The sequence below is a fragment of the Rhynchophorus ferrugineus genome, unplaced genomic scaffold (assembly GCF_030347505.1).
Source record: "Rhynchophorus ferrugineus isolate W39M unplaced genomic scaffold, kcgeb_rfMv2 rfM7, whole genome shotgun sequence".
NCBI classification, from domain to species: Eukaryota; Metazoa; Arthropoda; class Insecta; order Coleoptera; family Curculionidae; genus Rhynchophorus; species Rhynchophorus ferrugineus.
In genome coordinates, this window is record NW_027472586.1 from 8,842,606 (window position 1) to 8,862,358 (window position 19,753).

General features: G+C 36.2%; 2 protein-coding genes across 9 annotated transcripts in view; one reads left to right on the forward strand and one right to left on the reverse strand.

Moving 5' to 3' along the window:
* The window catches only part of cpx (synaptic transmission protein complexin), a 443,610-nt gene that overhangs the window by 300,159 nt on the left and 123,698 nt on the right, over positions 1 to 19,753 (forward strand). The gene's annotated exons all lie outside the window — the stretch shown is intronic.
* Positions 15,220 to 18,475, reverse strand: LOC143200089 (uncharacterized). Its single transcript, XM_076410373.1, has 2 exons — positions 18,321 to 18,475; positions 15,220 to 17,008 (listed from the first exon to the last, which is right to left on the reverse strand). Exon 2 carries the CDS (start codon positions 16,999 to 17,001, stop codon positions 15,292 to 15,294), a length of 1,710 nt encoding a protein of 569 aa, XP_076266488.1. The 5' UTR covers positions 17,002 to 17,008; positions 18,321 to 18,475; the 3' UTR covers positions 15,220 to 15,291.

Here is a 19,753-nt window from a genome sequence, read left to right on the forward strand (position 1 = left end):
TTTATTTAACGGAAAGAAGAGGCGACAGATTGAAAGGCGATACAAAACGACACTAAGGGTCTATTATAAAACAGACCGACCCGTCTCACTCGTTCACCAATCAGGTAGTTTTAAGCCATATGGCCAGCTAGTCAGGCTTCCTCCTCCTTTATTTTTTGTTACACGAACCGAACCGATGACAGAATATAAGAATTGAAATGGTTGGAAATGGTTTCAGCATAAAAAAAAATCATTTTCATTTGAAAATCCACTAAAACAACCGAACATTTTATTCGGTAAATCTAAACGGTATCGCTCCAGTTTACCGTAGGTGGATTATTTTGGAGAATTACGAGATGTACCGACCGAATAACCCGTATAGCCCGAACAAAGAGTCGCCGCGGCCCCAAATGTCGAGCCGCCGAAAAACACGCGACCTCCCCTCCCGACCCCGCCGATATGCAAATGGTCACGGGCATCGGTTTTGGCAGAGGTCCAACGGTCACCAGGTCGATGGGGCACGGCCGCGCCGTCGGCAGAGGGTCGAAACCGGGCCTGGGGGACGTGCCGGCGGTAGTTCATAAAAACGTCCCCATAAATTGCCGAATGCGGAACCTGCGGAGCTTATTATCGCTGGGATCGGTGATGTCTATAATCCGCGATAATGGCGGATGCGATAGGAAACAAAACGTAATGGGGTCGGGAGTGGGTGGGGGGAGAGCGGATAACGGCAGTTTATTTATCACCCGGTATGCTGGATGCGAAAAGTTGGCGTGGAGATAAAGTCGTATATATATTGGACAGGTAGGTTTTTCGGTAGGAATTATCACCACATAACTTTACGAGAAATAATATGAGCATGGTTGTTATTTATTTTATTCAGTAAGTTTTTTCATATAATATAATATTTTAAATAACATAAACAATTCAAAGCTTTAAACATACTTTTCGATATGTTAAGAACAAATCGAATCTTACAGGCCTATTTCGCTGCTACCTGCAAGATCAAAACTATTTGAGAAACTAATATTTCAACGTGTTAAAAAGTTTGTAATAATACCAGATTTCCAGTTTGGTTTTGGAAATCACCATTCAACAATCGATCAAGTGCACAGAGTAACTGCGGCTATTGAAAAAGCGCTTGACGAAAAGAAATACTGCCCTGCAATATTCCTAGATGTCTCACAAGCTTTTGATCGGGTTTGGCATTTGGGATTAATCTGTAAGAAGAACAAATTGTTACCGCGTAACTATTGTCAATTGCTGGAGTCTCTTTCTTTTCGGCGGCAAACACAAAATGGCGTTCTCAACATTTAAAACTATTTCGGCTGGAGTTCCACAAGATAGCGTCTTAGAACCTCTCCTATATCTGCTCTTCACTGCTGAAATGCCAACAACAAAAGAAACACTTCACCTTTCCTGACGACACAATTATTATGGCAAACCACATATCTCTGCCTAGGGCAGTAGGAAATGTACAATTGGCATTCAACAAAATCTACAAATGGACGAAAGATTGGAAAATTCAACTTAACAGCTCCAAATCGGTCCACGTTAATTTTACATTGCGGCGAAATAATAAAAACTTAATTATGCCCGATTCCTCAAGCAGAATCAGCTAAATACCTCGGAATCCATCTTGACGGTAGATTAAATTGGAAACATCATATTAGACAAAAATCAAAACACATTACAACCAAAATAAAACAACTATACTGGCTAGTCGGAAGATACTCTCAATTTGATCTAAAATCAAAGAGGTTGATTTATAAGACAATTATAAAGCCAATTTCGACCTAAGGGGTGCAAATATGGTGTTGCACTAAAAATTCAAATCAACTAGTCATCCAACGCTGTCAAAACAAGGGTTCTTCGATTGATTACCATGCTTATCGCTCCGTAACCAACGAAGAACTGCACGATGAACTGGAAACCAAATGGATTTAAGAAGTTATCCAAGATTTCGCCTTGAAATACGAAAGAAGATTACTAAATCATACTAATGTAGAAGCAATATAACTGCTGGACAGCACGCAGGGTGTCAGGATATTGAAGTAAACCAAACCATACGAACTTATATAAATTGTATACCTTAGTGTGAACTATAGCTATAAGTTATTATAATTTTATAATTGAGGAATATATACGGATGTATTTTATCACACTCGTCTTGCTTGTGAATTAACCCAAGTACAAATGAAATATAGTATTAAATTAATTTACAATTAAGATTGTACTAAGCGTATCTAATAAAGATGTTATAAAAAAATCTAACGAATGCAGCAGCAAATTTGGTGTAGCTTTCGGAAGTGCCTTTGCTACGTTTGCAGATGACACTGCAATCCAAGCCATTGAAGAAAACTACAAGTCTGATATGCATGACCTCTAATGTTAAACTCAGGTGGAAGCCATATGTTAAGAATAAATATGAGGAACCCAAGCTGAACTAGAAAAAAATTTACTGGTTTTTGGATGGATACTCACCCCTGTCAGTATATAATAAGCTTTTGCTGTACCAAAAAGTCTTGTATCTTGTGTGGACTTATAATATTCAAGTGTTCAAAGGCCCAACTAGCCAAAGCAATGGGAGCATCATACAAAGATTCCAAAACAATGTACAACGAGGTATTGTTGCATAAAGACCTGAGGGTAGAAATTGTCGATACGTTATCAAGGACTATGCCCAAAGACATGAATAGAGGCACATCCATCGGCACATCAGGATCTCCAGCTCCTAAATAGTGATGCCTTAGTCAGAGAAGAAGTCAGTGAGGTTATACAACAAATTCAATGATAAGATGCAATGATTATTAATAAGATATAATATTATATAATAACATTATAATAAAGTTCAAAATAATACAAAACAATCTTGTCCTTATGTGGCTTTCATATTATTTTATGAAATTATGTAAGCTATGATTAACAACTTATGGTCGAACCTAAATCTGTATCTAAATCTGCACATATATATGTTTTCTCAATAAATAACTTCTTAGTGGCTGCAAACCGCTAACGATCAAAACAAAAGTAACAAATGATAAATAAATTTAACAAATTACTTCCATCACGTCCTCCACTAAGGCTCTTATCAATTGTGCTGATTGTTCCTTTTAACGACCACTCGACGTAATTAAGTCGGCCAGAAATTTTCTGGCCGTTTAATATAAACTGTCAGCTTTATCTGTCTAGGCTGCGCTCTTTTCTTAAACTCCCCGACCAGGCACGAAAGATAAATATTCGTGTCATTCTGCTCCTGCTCCTTTTTTTCTTTCTTCTTCTTCCTGCTTCATTCTTTCGCTGGCTGATAAAGCTGTTCCAGTTATTCGGAACGTTGCCGGATACGTCACCGATCTGGATAAGGCTCGATAGCGGCAATGGAGAGATGCTTTTGTGCGGAGATCTTTTCTACGTTCCTTTTTTTTCGTCTTGTTCAAGATTTATGGCTTTGTCGAGATATCTATGATGTTGTCGAGATTTCTCCGTTCGGGTTTTGTGTTATTTATAATAAGGTTTCGTATTGTTGTGTATTTAATACCTTATACAATGATTTGGTTATGAATATTACTAAGCAAACTTTATAGTATGTCTTCAAGAAGAAAAAGATACGAGTAAAATTGTAGGCCTATTACTTAAACAATATGTTAGGAGGGTGCATGTTTTGAATAACCTACAATTTGTCTTTATAGTAGCTTAATCTTGGTAGATATCTAGGAGGACCCATCCGTCTTTCCTTAGTGTTTAGTAGTGTTTATGTGTTAATTTTTTTACTTTTTCTTTTACATTGTACATTACACTGTACCAGACAAGATCAAATGGTATAAGTCTTCTGAATCTGTGTCCTATTCTGTGTTATATGATAATTGTGATTTCCTTCCACATAACCAATAGATTTTTCTATATTTCTAGTCCAGTTCCTTCCTTTTCTTTTTAACATATTCTTTCCAGCTATGCTTTGTATCAAGTATAATTCCGAGAAATTTAGCGTTACTGCTTTACAGAATGATAGACCGTTTTAGTGTAGTAAGGTTCTTCTTGTTTGACTCTAAACGTTCTGGTAGTGTAGAAGAGAACGAAACCCTCATGCTAAACCTTATCGAAAACATTACATAGGTCTTTTATCTTATTAAGCTATTTCAGTGACTTCTGTTATCAATTCTTGAATATTTGCTAATATTTTTTTATTTTTTGCTTTTTTTTCATAGATGTTTACTTCTCAACAGTCCTTTATATTTAAAAATAAGGGGTAATTGATCAGGAACTAGTATTTTTGTTGATTATTATTATAAGCATGGTCGTAAAAGTAATAAATCGCAATACTCACATGTTTATTTAAATAATTATCTGATTTTGCTCTTGATATATAGGGTAGGCCAACTGTTACAATTATTTTAAAATAAAGGTTGCTTGCTTCAGGACTGTAAGTACAGAAAACATATTAGTTGTTATTATTTGCTATTTTTGTGGGCCCTATAATAGTTATTAATATCATAGTTCTTTTTAGCTCTTCGTTTCTTAGTTTTCCTCGATTAATTTTGCCATTGTTATTGTCTCTGTTCTATACGAGATTATTACTGACGTTGTTAATGTTCTGTTTATTAGGCTATATAAATATAAATTATTTGTAAAACATTTTTTTTAAATTAGAAGCTTTATTGTGAAAAATCGGTACAATATATTTTATTCAAAGTATTGTCGAACGATATGCACTGCATTTTTCCATCTTTCAGAGATTTTAATGCTATATTTTGGTGAGAAATAAGTGGAGCACCGCTTTGATAGGTCACGACTCAACGAACAAGAAGTGATCAAAAATAGCAAGGCCTGGAGTATATGGCGGATGGGGTAGCACATTTTACGTTTCCAAGTGTAACAGTTTTCACGGATTTTGCAACATAAGGTCCAATTTTAACCGTTTTTCATCAATAATTCTGTATCAATGACCACTTTTAAACCAGTATTAAGTTGTTGAAATCGATGCAACATGGTTACTATAAGCTTCATACAACATTGGACGACATTCATTCTTCATTCGCGGCCTTTTTCTTAAAGTTCAAGTAAGTAACACTATAATATACGCTATAATAGGTTAATTGAAAAATCCCCATAGTAAAACAATCATCGTAAAACATAATTCCCTTCAAGTATCATACACTGATTATAGCGACCCTCCAACATTTCGATACCATTTTTGTAATATGATTTTTCCTTTGCTTCAAAATAGGCCTCAGTTTCGGCGATCACCTCTTCATTCGATGAACATTTCTTCCCAGCGAGCATTCTTTTCGAGATCTGATAACAGGAAATGGTCGCTGGGGGCTAGATCTGGACAATACGGTGCATGAGGAAGCAAATCATAGCCCAATTCTTGGTTTTTGACCATCGTTTTCAGTGACTTGTGACACGGTACATTGTCTTGGTAAAGCAGCACTTTCTTTTTCCTCAAATGCGGCTCTTTTCCGGCGATTTCGTCACTTGATCATCTTCAAACACTGCTCCGAATCATCAATTCGTCGTCGTTTTTGGTCAAAAGTGAGCTCCGCGGCACCCACTTTGCTCAGAGCTTTCGCATAACCAAATATTCGTGAATGATATGATGTACACGTTCAGTTGATATCTTTAGAGTGTCTGCTGTTTAATTCAATTTCAATTTATGGTCATTCTAAATCATTTTGTGCATTTTTTAATGTTTGCGTCGGTAACAACGTCTTTTGGGCGTCCAACTGTATTTTTCCCTTCAAAAAGCAACATTTTATTAACACACGAAATTCGCTTTTATCCATTTTTTCCCAATAACAAAAGTTGCTTCACTCGAAATGCTATAATTCACAAACTAATGATCCGACAGCTGTCAAATTTATACACGCATCTTTTGAGGGTTAGGGCTAAGTAAAACATATATGGATTTAATTCTAGTAGCGCCATCTATGTGTCAGGTCGTGGACTTTTCAATTGACTTGTTACTTGGTACAAATTCAAACATTTTCAACGCACTGAAAGAATGTTTATTCACAAAAAAAAGCTTGTATGTTGTAAACCATTTAAATGAATTCATAGGCCTGATATGTTATTTGCTTGCCTTTTTTAGTATATGTCTCCATTTTTAGATTCTTAGATATTTAGACTTATCCACTCATTCTAACTCTTGTTTTTTTTTTCATTATTGCATTGTCTTATTTATTCACAAGTTCTGTCCTAGATTCTGTCCATTTGATGTTAATTCTTTCTTCTCTTTTGAGTGACTAGGAAAATGGTTTTCTTGATTGAGTGTCATGTTATAATTGATATAGATTGTTCTAAATTCATATTAAGCTTGTCCTGATCAATTTACAGCATACGTAAACCTCCCGACATCCGCAGCTTAAAGAAAATACGAGTAAACGTCTTATTTATTCGCCTAATAAAAGTCAGTGTATTTTATTAAGGAAACGAAGCCTATCCGCTCCATTTACTTGCGCGGCCCCGTTTTATATAAACCGATTCAAATTGTCGTTTCTTATTCCCTTTCAGTTCGGTCTTTTCTACGAAAATTCCCGTCGATATTTATGATAAAACTATGCGAACGAGTTTCGTCGGTCCTACCGGGGAATGCCCGCCCGTCCCGTTCGATATCGGGATGTTGGCAGGACGCCAGCAGGACGCTGGCACGACGAGGGATGGTTAGCGATTCGATTCCATAGCACGGGGGACGCGTGGAGTCGGGTGGGGTGGAAGCGGTGGAAACGGGAGTCCTACGATGAGAGAAAAAGGCGCCAGTAATCCTGCTAATGACTGGCGCGAGGAGCTTACTCCGGAGAATGGCTCGAGAGGATGGTGAGCGGAAATTGTCGTTAGACCTTGAGGGCTTTTCCTACAATGGTTATGTTCTTGTATGTTCCATGTTTTTTATTCTTTGTTGTTGCAAGAAACTTTGTCCTATTGAACGATTTGTGATTTGTTCCATTAGTCACAAAAATTAGGTGATATTATTGTTTCCTTGATTATATTTGAAATATATTGATCTATATTGGTTTCCATCGGATTTTTCCTAATAGATGGCATAACTATAGCAATACTTTCTAAATGAAGCTATACTATACCGCATTTTAAAGATAACCTTCATAAGAACATTCCGTAAGTTACTGCACGTCATGCTGCAATTGGAATCAGAATTGCTTTTCTGGTTTTCATTCAGGGAATTTCGATGCTAAAGCTGCGGCTCGGCCTAAAGACGGACATGTTTCATCTCGTGACATCACTAATGAACTAAACGTTGGCCACAAAACAGTTCTAAACTATTTGCGTAAGACTAGATACTATATTAAAGCATGATAATGAGCTCCAAATGAATTAACGGTGAAAAATTAACACACCAAGTTACTTCTTCTGAATCGCTGCTGAAGTAAATCTACCATTTTTTAACGTGAATGATCACGGGTGAGACTGTGCTCAAGATTGTGTGAACTAACGACCAAAATTAGAGGTTACTACCCCAGCAGCAAAAAGGAACCTTATTCAGTATCTGCATTAATGTTCTTCTAGAAGGCAAGCAGAATATCTTCGATAACAGTTTATATCCTCTGCCACTGCATTTCAATAAGAATAAAGCCATTAGTTTTTCATCCAACCTGAAACGAAACTGATGGGACAGGCTGAGTAAACAGTATCTGTAAATGAACATATAAATTTCAAGCTAGAACCTCCATTTTCTAATAATAAACATAAGTTTCTTATTATATACTTACTTGTGGATCTTGTTGGGATAGAAGAATCTCCTATATATTTATCAGCCTCAAAAAACTTATGTGATTTAATATTGCCATTGGGGGCATATGTCCCTTGTCTTGTAGTAAAGGCAAATAATCTCAATATAATTGCTTCATTATTTCAATGCAATAAATCATTATTATTTAACAAAATACTTACTATTTAAATTACTAGTAGGAATTATATCTTGTTTCAGACATGGCTTTCCACATTTTGGTCTATAGTCTTCATCTTTAAAATGATTACAAACTTTCCTGGACCTACATAGGAGATCATAAGAGATCCCCTTAAGGTTTTCTTTTTATTACACTAATAAATTAAAATACACAGAATAATCTAAAGTAATTGTCAAATATATATAAAAACACATACCGAAAAACTTGACTTAACGGCTTAGGCAGATTTGTCAGGCTGCTGCTTGAAGTGATCTATACAGCACATAGATCCAAGAAATTATCTCCGTCCTTTCGTCTCTCAAAATTACGAGATAAATAAGATGATGAATTCGTACTGTTTGTACTCCATCTGTTGTCACGAATAAAAAAAACAGTCGAAGCGTGCATTTTTTACGACTACTTTTTTGACTATCGACTGTTACATAGTTCTCAACGTTGCTAATAATATATTCACACTATAACTAGTCGCCGGTTTGGTTAGTGGAGTAGTCAAGACGACAGGACGGCCGTCCTATTGTTGCGATAATCGCGGGTTCTAATCCCACTGGGGCATGGATGCACTTTCTGTTTGTAATTGTAATTGTAAATGCTTAGTAACCACGCTGGGTAAGACGGGATGGCTTCAAAAATGGTCTCTAATTTAGTCACTGGCCAGTCGGTAGCCTTAATGCCGCAGACCCGTGGTTCCTTGCCCACGTTAAACAGTAGGTCCAGTCCAGATAAACCATCATTGATTAAACAAGGACTTAAAATATATCAAAAAAGAAACTATAATTTGTCAAAGTTTAACTTTCCCCTTCTGAAAACTCTATTTCCCTCTATATTATTCCGTATCGATTACAAACACCCTTCCTGTTGTGAAACGATAAAAGCAAGCGAGTAATCTAATCCGCGTGTTTGCGACAATTATCCCACCATTTCCGACAATAACAACAACAATCGAACAGAAAAAAACGACGCCGGCTTTTAGCCGACGCTCTCCGGGACGTCCTTGGCCCGACGCTAGGACCCGTATACGGGATATTTGCCGGTATTTAACCCCGCAAATGCAATTTTTCTTCGGATCGATACGCTATGTCCTCGGGGCCATATGCCGACGGTCCGTGTTAATCTGTTTATCAGCCAACGCCAGCCATTTAATGTGTATATCCCATAGAGTTCGAAGGACCGCACAAGCCGGCCATATTCTCGTGTGGCGTAACGGTTTTATTGTCGCTCGGATTGCTGTTAAAATGGAAAATAGTTAGTAAATTTTACGTTAAAAATGTTCACGACGAGCGTATGGTGGAAAAAATTGAATGGTTGTTATCATGTTTTTTTTTCAGTAATAAACTAACAGGTCAATTGAAAAGTTCCCGCCCTACCGTAGTAAAACATATTTTTTTGGCAAAATTAGTTTATTTTATTCAACATAATTCCCTTCAAGGGTGATACACTGATTATAGCGACCCTCCAACTTCTCGATACCATTTTTGTCGTACGATTCGTCCTTCGCTTCAAAATAGACCTCAGTTTCGTCGATCAACTCTTCATTCGACGAGAATTTCTTCCCAGCAAGCATTCTTTTCAGATCTGAGAACAGGAAATAGTCGCTGGGGGCCAAATCTGGACAATACAGTGGATGGGGAAGCAATTCGAAGTCCAATTCATGGATTTTTGACACGGTGTATTGTCTTGGTGAAGCAGCACTTTCTTTTTCGTCAAATGCGGCCGTTTTTCGGCGATTTCATCCTTCAAACGGAATTGAAAATTATTCCATGCGCATCCCAAAATACAGGCGCCATAACCTTGCCAGTCGACTGTTGCGTTTCCCAGGCTTTGGAGCGGGTTCATCGTGTGCAGTCCACTCGGATGACTGTCGATTGGACTTTGGAGTGAAATGATGGAGTCACGTTTCATCCATTGTCACATATCGATGCAAAAACTCGGGTTTATTACACTTGATCATCTTCAGCACTGCTCCAAATCATCACCTCGTCGTTGTTTTTGGTCAAAAGTGAGCTCGCGCGGCACCCTCTTGGCACAGAGCTTTCTCGTACCCAAATATTCGTGAATGATATAATGTACACGTTCAGTTGATATCTTTAGAGTGTCTGCTATTTCGTCCGTAACAACCTCTTTTGGGCGTCCACTGCGTTCACCGTCTTCGGTATTCATTTCACCACGTCTAAAGTTAGCATACCAATCCTTGATGGTTGAAATTCCTGAGGCATTGTCCGGAAGCTCGGCATCAAGCCAAGTTTTTGCTTCAGTTGTATTTTTTCCTTTCAAAAAGTAATATTTTATCAACACGCGAAATTCTTTTTTATCTATTTTTTTCACAATAACAAATATTGCTTCACTCAAAATGCTATAATTCACAAACCAATTATCCGACAGCTGTCAAATTTTTACACGCATCTTATGAGGGTTAGGGATGACTAAAAACATTTGAATTTAATTCCAGTAGCGCCATCTATGTGTCAGGCCGGGGACTTTTCATTTGACCTGTTATTCATATTGTAATTGTAACCATATACAAGTACTGTACTGCGAATTTTGAACATTCCATGATAAGCTTATATATGCACTGAATAAATCAGTAATTCTAAATAGTAGACTATTATTTAGGTAGGAAAATATCAAAACCGGCCTCTAAAGTTTTTAAGCTTTAGTTCTTTTGTTGAAGAATTTATGATCCTCCATAGATTAATTAAACAAATTAATATATTTGTTTATAATGATGAATAATTAATAAGATCTTATTTAAATATCAAGTCCCTGACGTTGGTAAAAGAATCGGGCGCAAAATTTTCGAGGTCTTCTGAACTCCTGACGTCATCCGACCAGTTTGTCCCCGCCCGATGTTATTTAATCGATTCGATGGAAGAAAGGGACGGGTTCACGACGACGACGGACATTGTCATCCGGCCCCGCATAACCAGCTGATTTATTGTTTTGGGGGGATGTTTTTCCGAGCGAGAAGACCGATTCGGTCGGTGAGATGGGGCCGGGGCGGTGAGGGTGGTTTTGCTCCTATACGGTATTGAACTTCGGTCAGGCGGCGGGTCGACAACAGAACAGATCGGAATATATTTCGGTTTGTTTATGGTTTATGATATCGATGACGGTTTGATCGATTGTCAACCGATGGAGAAAGTAAGTCGACGTGATATTCTCGGGGATGGCGTTTTCGTTTTTAAATATAATATTTGTATTTTATTTTTAACTAGCGACCCACCCCGGCTTCGCACGGGTGCAATGCTGATACTAAATTAAATACACTACAGAAAAAATATGAACGTTGTATATAAAAACATAGCGGCCCGCTCCGACTTTGCACGGGCATAAAATATATATGCCTATGTCACTCAATGAAAACATGATTAAAATCGATCCAGTATTTTTGGTTCATTCATTACTGCCCTTGGCCTGCACGCATTAAATTTGGAGTAAAACAATTCCTCTTCCCCTATACTTACTATGAAGATTTCCTGCTATCTTTGGAATATCTAAATTCATACAATTTTTATTACATTACACATTTTTAAACGCAAATTTTAAATTTGTAATATCTCCGAAAATATTTGTTTAATTTACATGCTGTAAGGAACCATATTGATCTATATTAATTGCACACTGTATTTAAGGTACTTAATTCGATAAGGATTAATGCCGTATTGCTTAAAATAGCTTCGTAAATAAGCCATTTTCTCACGTAAAAAGTAAACAATAAAAATGGTTAATGTGGGTTATCCCTAAAAGATAAACATATACCATCGCGGACTTTTTTGTAGACCTTTTTATGGTGTACAATACTGTAGTACATTAATTTGACCTAACTCGTAGGGTTAGGCAGCGTTTTTGCTAATTGCTAAATAAGCCTAAAAAAAATAGGTTAATTTACGATATCACGTTAGAAACCTCTAAAATTAGCAATGTTGCCTTAGTATATTATGCATGTATTATACATATAAACCTTCCTCTTGATTCACTCTATCTATTCAAAAAAACCGCATCAAAATCCGTTGCGCAGTTTTAAAGATTTAAGCGCACATAAAGATATAGGGACAGAAAAGGCGACTTTGTTTTATACTATGTAGTGAAGAAGATAGGTTACGTCTATAGGATTTAATTCCTGCTATATGAGCGTGAAAAGTTCGCATTAACAATTATCTGTCGTTAGTCATATTTATTCCATGACCGTTCTATCCCATTCCATCATACCAACGTCTCTCACTCATCCTCAAGTCTTAACTACTGGCCATGTCTATAATCGTCCATTTTACCCCTTTGAAAGTACCTATTATACATGTTTTACCCGATCTTCTTGTTTGCTCAAGGACACATACATTGCATATACTCTATAGTATATTCGCGCATTCCTTTATAGGAAAACATTTTTTTTATTTACTTTAAAAAGAATTGTTGAAAGGTGATACAAAGCAATACTGAGGATTTTTTTCCATTAGGAAACAGAACAAACCCATCTCACTCGTTCACTATTTAGCCAGTCCTAAAACATTCTAACGGTTGCATGATATAACACCACCTTCCTAAAGACACGGTCACAGGGGTCAGACACTTTTTAGTTGTTGTAAGATTGTTTTTGAGTATCGCCTGTACTTTCGTTCGCCAGTTTGCCTTTGAAGATCATCGAAATGGCGTTCTTTCTACCCAAATTTTCATGGTATCCCTCTACAGAATGGTTTTCCAAGTTTCAGTGGCATTTTTGGGGTTTGGCAGTATAATCTACTGAGAAAATGATGGTTCACTGCAACTTCAGTCAGTCTTTGGTAATCTAAGCTGAGAGGCTTGTGTCCGGAATCCATAAACTAGGGATGTTTTTCAAAGCTTGAGTATTTCCTACTTGTAATAGTTTGTGGCTAGGGGTCTTTGAGTATTTTCAATCAACCTTTTGTTGTCTTACTACTTTAGGTGCGGTGCATTTCCCGGAATACTACTTAACTTCACCAAGAAACTGTTGTGTGTGCAACCTGTCTTCTTTTCTTGGTAATTAATTTATTTCCGGTTAATTGAATGAATTCAAAAGAAAACAGCCTTATATACATTAAAAGTGTTACATACATACCTATATAGTATAACACGTTGTGAAAGTATAATAGGTTATTTAAATTTAAAATAAAGCAAAATCCGGGAAAATGTAAAATTTTATTAAACATTCGAAAGAGCTCATATCAATTGACTGAAAATGCCATATTGAGCCGTTTCAACGTCGCTATTTCACTGCCTTCCAAGCAAAACGCTTGCCATGAAAAGTGAATCTCACATGGTCTTACTCTGCAAATGGTGGAATCCACAAGGTATAGCATATTATAAGTTGCTAAACCGAGATAACGGTTACTACAACTATCTACCAATGTCATTTGGATACATTTAATGACATATTGTTACAGAAAAGATTAGCAATATCAAGTAGCAGACACCAAGTCATCCTCTTGCATGACAACACTCCACCTACATGTCGCAGGAGTTATGAAAATCCGAAAATTAATCGATGATCAGAGATTCAGAGGAAACATGATGTAAAATATTTTTATTGATATATATTGAACTAATTTTTCTCAAGAAATTACTATTTAAAGTAAAAAATGAACACCTTACAGGCAAAACTCTAATAATCGTTTCAATATCCAATTCACCAAACTTACTACCCTCTATAAAAACAATATTTGTCAAATTAAAAGGTGATAACTGCTGTGTCATATTATCGCAATCTTATTGAACAACCCAGCATTTACAATATTTAATTCTCAGTACTTCTGAATGTATTTTCTTTTCTTTTTCGTCCGTCAGCAGTTAGTTCTGGTTCGACAACTATAACGTAAAAATGCCATCCGCCAACTTTATGGTCGATGGTGAGAAGACAGAGATGACGATAAAAAGAAAGTGGGTGAAATAACGACCCGAAAACCCACTTAAGAAGTTGGAATGATGGACGATGACAAGACGGCGTACACGAAATTCGACTCAGGAGGACCAGGAACGTCGAATCGTCAGAGTTATTATTCTAAGTGAACCGAATGCTGTTTGTACGTGTCTAACCAGTAATCCAAACTAAAAAATACGAACTAAATATTTTCATGTTTATTATGAAAGTATATTATGTTTCATATATAATGTTATACAGTACATTATTTTTCAATACAAGCTCAAATGGAAACAGCATGTTAAAAAACCAGAACAGACCTGTATATAGGACTAAAAAAATTGTAGTGGCTACTTCACAAAGAAATCCGATATCAATATGTTTAAAACGAACCAAAACAAAGTTCTCGCAGAATTGTTAACACCTCGTAGCATTACAAAAAGAATTACATCCCCAAGGAATAAAGGGACCTTACTAGATGTCGAAAAAGCACCAAATGAGTTTGCGTGAACATAAATACGTCAAAGTTTAACTGCTCGATCTATTCGGAGATTGAAGATTTAAAACCCTTTTGAACTAATACCATGTGACCATGATTGTAAAATAAGTTTCTTACATTGCTGTGGATGGTAAGTACTATTTCAGCACTTTCTTTAAACACTTTAACGGTCGTGATTACTATATTTTAAACAATGCTCTATGAATTATTATATTTACTCTTTACTAAACAGATGTTATTTCTGTAGGAAATTAATATTTTTAGAAATAAAACAATTTTTTTTTGGTCACTGTCATGGCGTCCTCTTGTGACGTCACTTGTTAATTATATATGCAACAAAAACTTTTATAACAGATTATTTACCCCACTTGCAACAAATCAACATTGATGAATCAGATCTATTCTATGACTTATTTAACTCAGGTAAAAAAAGTGGTTAAAAACGGAAATTATCAAAGTTTAGATAAAGTGTCATTGGCATCAGTTTGCGTAGTGTACGTCATTTGCTATGATTGGTGTTCGACTTGTCATTGATGCTATAGTTCAACCAAAACTTTAGCTCCGCTGTAAAAATTAGGACTGTTAGGGCAAAGAAATATCGATATGCTTAAATAGAAGTATCGATATTTTTATTCGTCGATAGGTCAATGTTATTTTAAAAGTATCGAACCCGATATATCGATATTTTTCTCCATGGCCATACATAGTTCATAGCCTTATTTTATCCCATATAACATCAATCCCAAATTAATTAGATAAATACATAATTTTAGTGATTAATTGTTGCTTTCGTATGATTTACTCGTTGGTGCCACACATACTGAGACACGATAAATTGTTATAACATAATCAGATCAATAATAGTTCGCCATATGTAATTAAAATTATATACTTCCTATAATATCTATATTCTATAAAATTATAGGCTATTAATCAATAAAAACTGCACATTATGTCATTTAAATATATTTTAAAGCTGAAACAATATAAAATAAATAATTCCAATTACGATCACAAATGTGTTAGTCGTTCTGATCAGAATCGTCATCGCCAAATACTTCTTCATTGCTGTTAATTTGACTAGACAAAACTCGAATATTATCGAAGAACGTTCTGCTATTTCCTACATCGTTATCATCATCATCGGCAATCAAATTATAGAACTTTAAACTAGGAGGTGGTGGAGGTGGTAGAGGAGGTAATACTGTCGGTGGTGGAGGTTTTGCCACGACACTGGGTAATACTGGAGGTGGTGGAGGAGTCGGTGGAGCGACTTGATTTGTTTTTTTAAACACTTTCGTATCAAACTTTGGTGGAGATTTCTCTGGAATAACTCGCTGTTCCCCATCATCATCATCCTTGATGCCTCTCAGTTCTCGAGCAGCTTTAAATCGATCGTGCTGCTTCAAAGACTGTCTCAGTTCTCTGATCATCAAGCCCAGGTACCGTCCGGCTTGATCATCATCTTCAGCGCGTTCTTCTCTAGTTTCTTCACCGTCTGGTATAAACAACTCGTAATTTTCTTCAAAAGGCTTCGGCTCGTCATCGTTATTCGCTGGTTCGTCGTTTGTTTTCGTTTCTAAAGCTTGTTGAACTACTGGTGGTGCTGATGGGGGCTTTTCCTGTCGGTCCGAATCAGCGAGAATCCCGTAAAGTTTACAGAGGATATCCAGAGACTCGTAGGTTGCCAGGGAATGGGCTCGAAGGTCCGATAGTATCGCGTTAATTTTCGATGGGTTCTCTTCGGTTTCCACTTTGTCCAACACCGCTCTGGAACGTTCCATTATAATAGATAGATTGTTGACTGTCTCTGTCAAAGTATAGTGCAATTTACCTTCGATATGGCGACGTATTTGACTCCGACTTTTGGTTTCAATCTCCACTTTCTTCGAAGCAGAGTATCGGAGGTTATTAAAGTGAATTCGGAGATGGTCACCGAGGCTTTCCACCTCCGTGATAAATCGAGGTAATCTGTATTCCAGTATATTCTCTATTTCAGCGATGTTGCCAATTAGCAGGAGCTGTGTTAATGATACACCGAGGTAGTTCAAGAATTTCGACGACAAGAATATATATAGGTCGTAAATTTGTTTGGTTATAGTTTGATGATCACGCGCCTTCTCCTTTTGAAGTAAATCCTGGATGTTTAGTTCTTTTATGATCTCATAGTCTTTCGATAGTTCATCGTCTGTGGAGGAGAAATAGTTCAGATACTCCATCAAGTCAACGAAAAAGTCTCCGTTTTCCTTTATGGATGTCTTAACATATTCCTCCACGTTTTTCTCGTATATCAACAGTAATTCTTCGTCCGTTTTTCTTTTTAGCTCGTTCCTAGTTCTCATATACTGTATGACACTGGAATGAAACTTTTGCAACTTTACCATCTGCATCAGGAGACGTTCGATCACATACCGTTGGAGTTTACGTCTCTCCGCGCGTCTCCATCTCGTCCAGGCCAAAGCACTACCGGCCACAAACGCTGGAATAAGGGCCAATTTCGTGTCGTATCTCTTAGTGAGGAAAATCGAGCCGGCTGCGGTTACCAGACCGCCAATTAGTCCTAATGGAACGTCCGGTTTAATTGGGTAGATTTTGAAGTCGGCAGCCTTCAGAAGAACTTCGTAGTCTTCGTCCAGTAAAAGGGCCGATTGTAAAATCAGCTTGACGTGACGGCTAACCAGCGGACCGTAGTGGTTAGTTATTTGATTGTTTTCGTCTATACTTGATGTCATAGTGCATCTGAAACAAATATGAATAGAATATCAAATAAATATGTTTTCCTATTAGATCTATAAAATAATTTTAAAGTATTCTTTTTAAATTTGAAGCTTTATTATGAAAAATATCGTCCATTCAATAGAACAGTGAACTCACGTCATCTGAATTGACGACGTCAAAATGTCGCGATGTTGCCGCATCAACTCTGGTTTTTAGTTCACTTTGAACAAAACCAATCAAATATGATTTATTTTAACATTATAGTACATCTAATACGTATACTATGGAAGGACTTAAAAATATAATGAGTTATGGGGTTATAATAATTTGTAGGTTAGGGTTGTGTTTTATTATATTAACATTTAATTTATCTCAATACCACCTGTGAGTTGGAGTTCTAGCCGCGTTTTTTATGTATTGTTAATAATTGTATATCCAAGTAATATATTTTCATTTCATTAGAGAGCATAAAAGGTAAATATTTACGTTTAGTTCTTACTTAGTTCGATGCAGTGTTTCCTTGGCAAGTCATTTTGGTATCACTGTATTTCTCTTGTGTATTTTTTTTTAATTGTATTTTTTAAAAGCATTGACTGGTAGTTCCATTAGGCCTCTTCTTTTTCATTCATTCCGTTCGAAGTAACTGATTAGAGATTATTAGATTTGAGATTTGTCAAAACAAGTAAAGCGTTGAAACAACGTTTGCCGGTTTATAAGTTGTAGTTATTATAATAAATATTTTGAAGACTGATTCCGTTAGATGTTCGAATTTATCAGACAGCATTGTATATCTTTTTAAGCAGAATGTAATGAGAAGGAAAATAGTGTTTGACTCGAAAATGAATTTACAATTTGCGGCAGGCAATACATTAAACATATAGATGACCTGAGTTCACTGTTATCACTCGAAGCATTGGCCATCGATATTTTTTCGTGAATTTTCCCATCTTTCAGGCGATTTACACACAAATCGACCATTTTTTGCACATTCATAAAAGGTGAAGCGCTGCTCAGACAGAACATGACTCCTAAATCAGAACAAGTAGTAATCAGAAGGATCAATGTCTTGAAAAAAAGGCCGGTGGGGTAGCACTTCTCATTTTTATTTTTTCAACTATATTATAGCTACAAATGTACAAGACTCCATTGTTGCGCCACTCATATGATAAAGCCATCTGTTTGAAATCCTTTAAAATTAATTTGTAGGCCTCATAATATTATTAAATTAATTCAAGTAGTGGAACACTTAAGGCGATGTGTGTGGGACTCTTAAGAATAAGGTTATGTATTCAAACAACAATAACATCAACTAATGCTGGTATTTTGAACTTACCACACGTTTTATCCGTTGCCAGATCTATGTTTGTCTTCAATGTATTACAATCAGCGACTTTATATCGAAGAAAACATACCGAAAACATCCGAAACTCATCTATCGATCCGAAAAATCGTAAGCCAAGCCGGCGACTGACTCGACACCGTTGGAAACGAAACAGCTGACTGCCGACAGAGACGGAGAGCACGTCGCGCCGCCTAGTGCTGCCTTCAAGGTTGAAGGCGTATATTCTCGCTTTATACGTATGGCAAACTATCGATATATACGTTCGAGTTTCCTGAAGATGTCCAATTAAAACAAGAAGAAAAGATTTAAGTTATCTGGTCGATGAAAATATAGGTGCAGATTTTGATTTTTGTTTGTAAATTATTTTAACTATTTAAAACTATTTATTTTTAACTATTTAAAAGGTCCTAGAAATTAGAATCTATTTGGGTGAGGACCTTCTTCATAGTAGATTACCAAGGCAACCTTTAAAACGCTAAAAATAAGAAATCACTGGAAGATAAATCCGATAAAATCGATGGGTATTGTAAGAACAAAACCATATCGTGTATTTTATCCGTAATTTCAGGATATTCTGAAGCTCTTCCACATGTTTGAGGATATAGAGCCATATTTAAAGTGATTTACCTAATTATAATTATTTTCAAACACAGTATATGCATCTCAGTTTGACCTTTTAAACAAATGTGCTTGATATCCGAAGCCTGGAACATCTAATCTTCACCCATTTAGATTGTATAGTATTGTTGTTATTTGTGGGGTAGTTAAATAAGATGACATCTACAGCTGTAATTTTAAATGCATCAAACGCTCATTAACGTGAACTAATTCAAACGAAGTGTAGTCTACATTATCATAACGTCTTATTGAAAGAGATGATTAGCACATATACATATATTTATAAGAAATAAAACAAATATTTCCACAGAGATAATTTATTTTTCGTTGAAAGAAAAATGATCTGCAATGTTAGTCTACCTTAATTGGCATATGTACAAGTTTTGTGTTTGTTTTTCATTATTGAGTATTTACGCTACCAAGAGTCTGCTAAAAGTAAAATATCTCACATAAACTACAACATTATGGGATAAATAACAATAAGATATACTGTTTACCAACTAATCATTGGCCATTGAATAACTCTTAATTGTAGTTTACTAAATGCACTATGCATTGACATTTTAAAGAAAAGAACTCATTTATTATTTTATTTTTTAGATAATAACTTTCAATCTGAAGAAATGCTTTGTCTTTTATTTGCTTCTAAATAACATAACGACATTTGTGGCAAATAGTTATCTCCAACGGTCTCGAATAAATAACATTTAAATGTCAAAGATATGAACTACTTTCCAAGGACCCAAAAAATAGGTATAATCATTTGTACTAAACAATTTTTTCTTCCCGGGATTTTCTCTCAGGAA

Excerpts from the sequence above, each read along its gene's own strand:
- LOC143200089 (XM_076410373.1), bottom strand. The coding sequence starts at position 17,001 with ATGACATCAAGTATAGACGAAAACAATCAAATAACTAACCACTACGGT.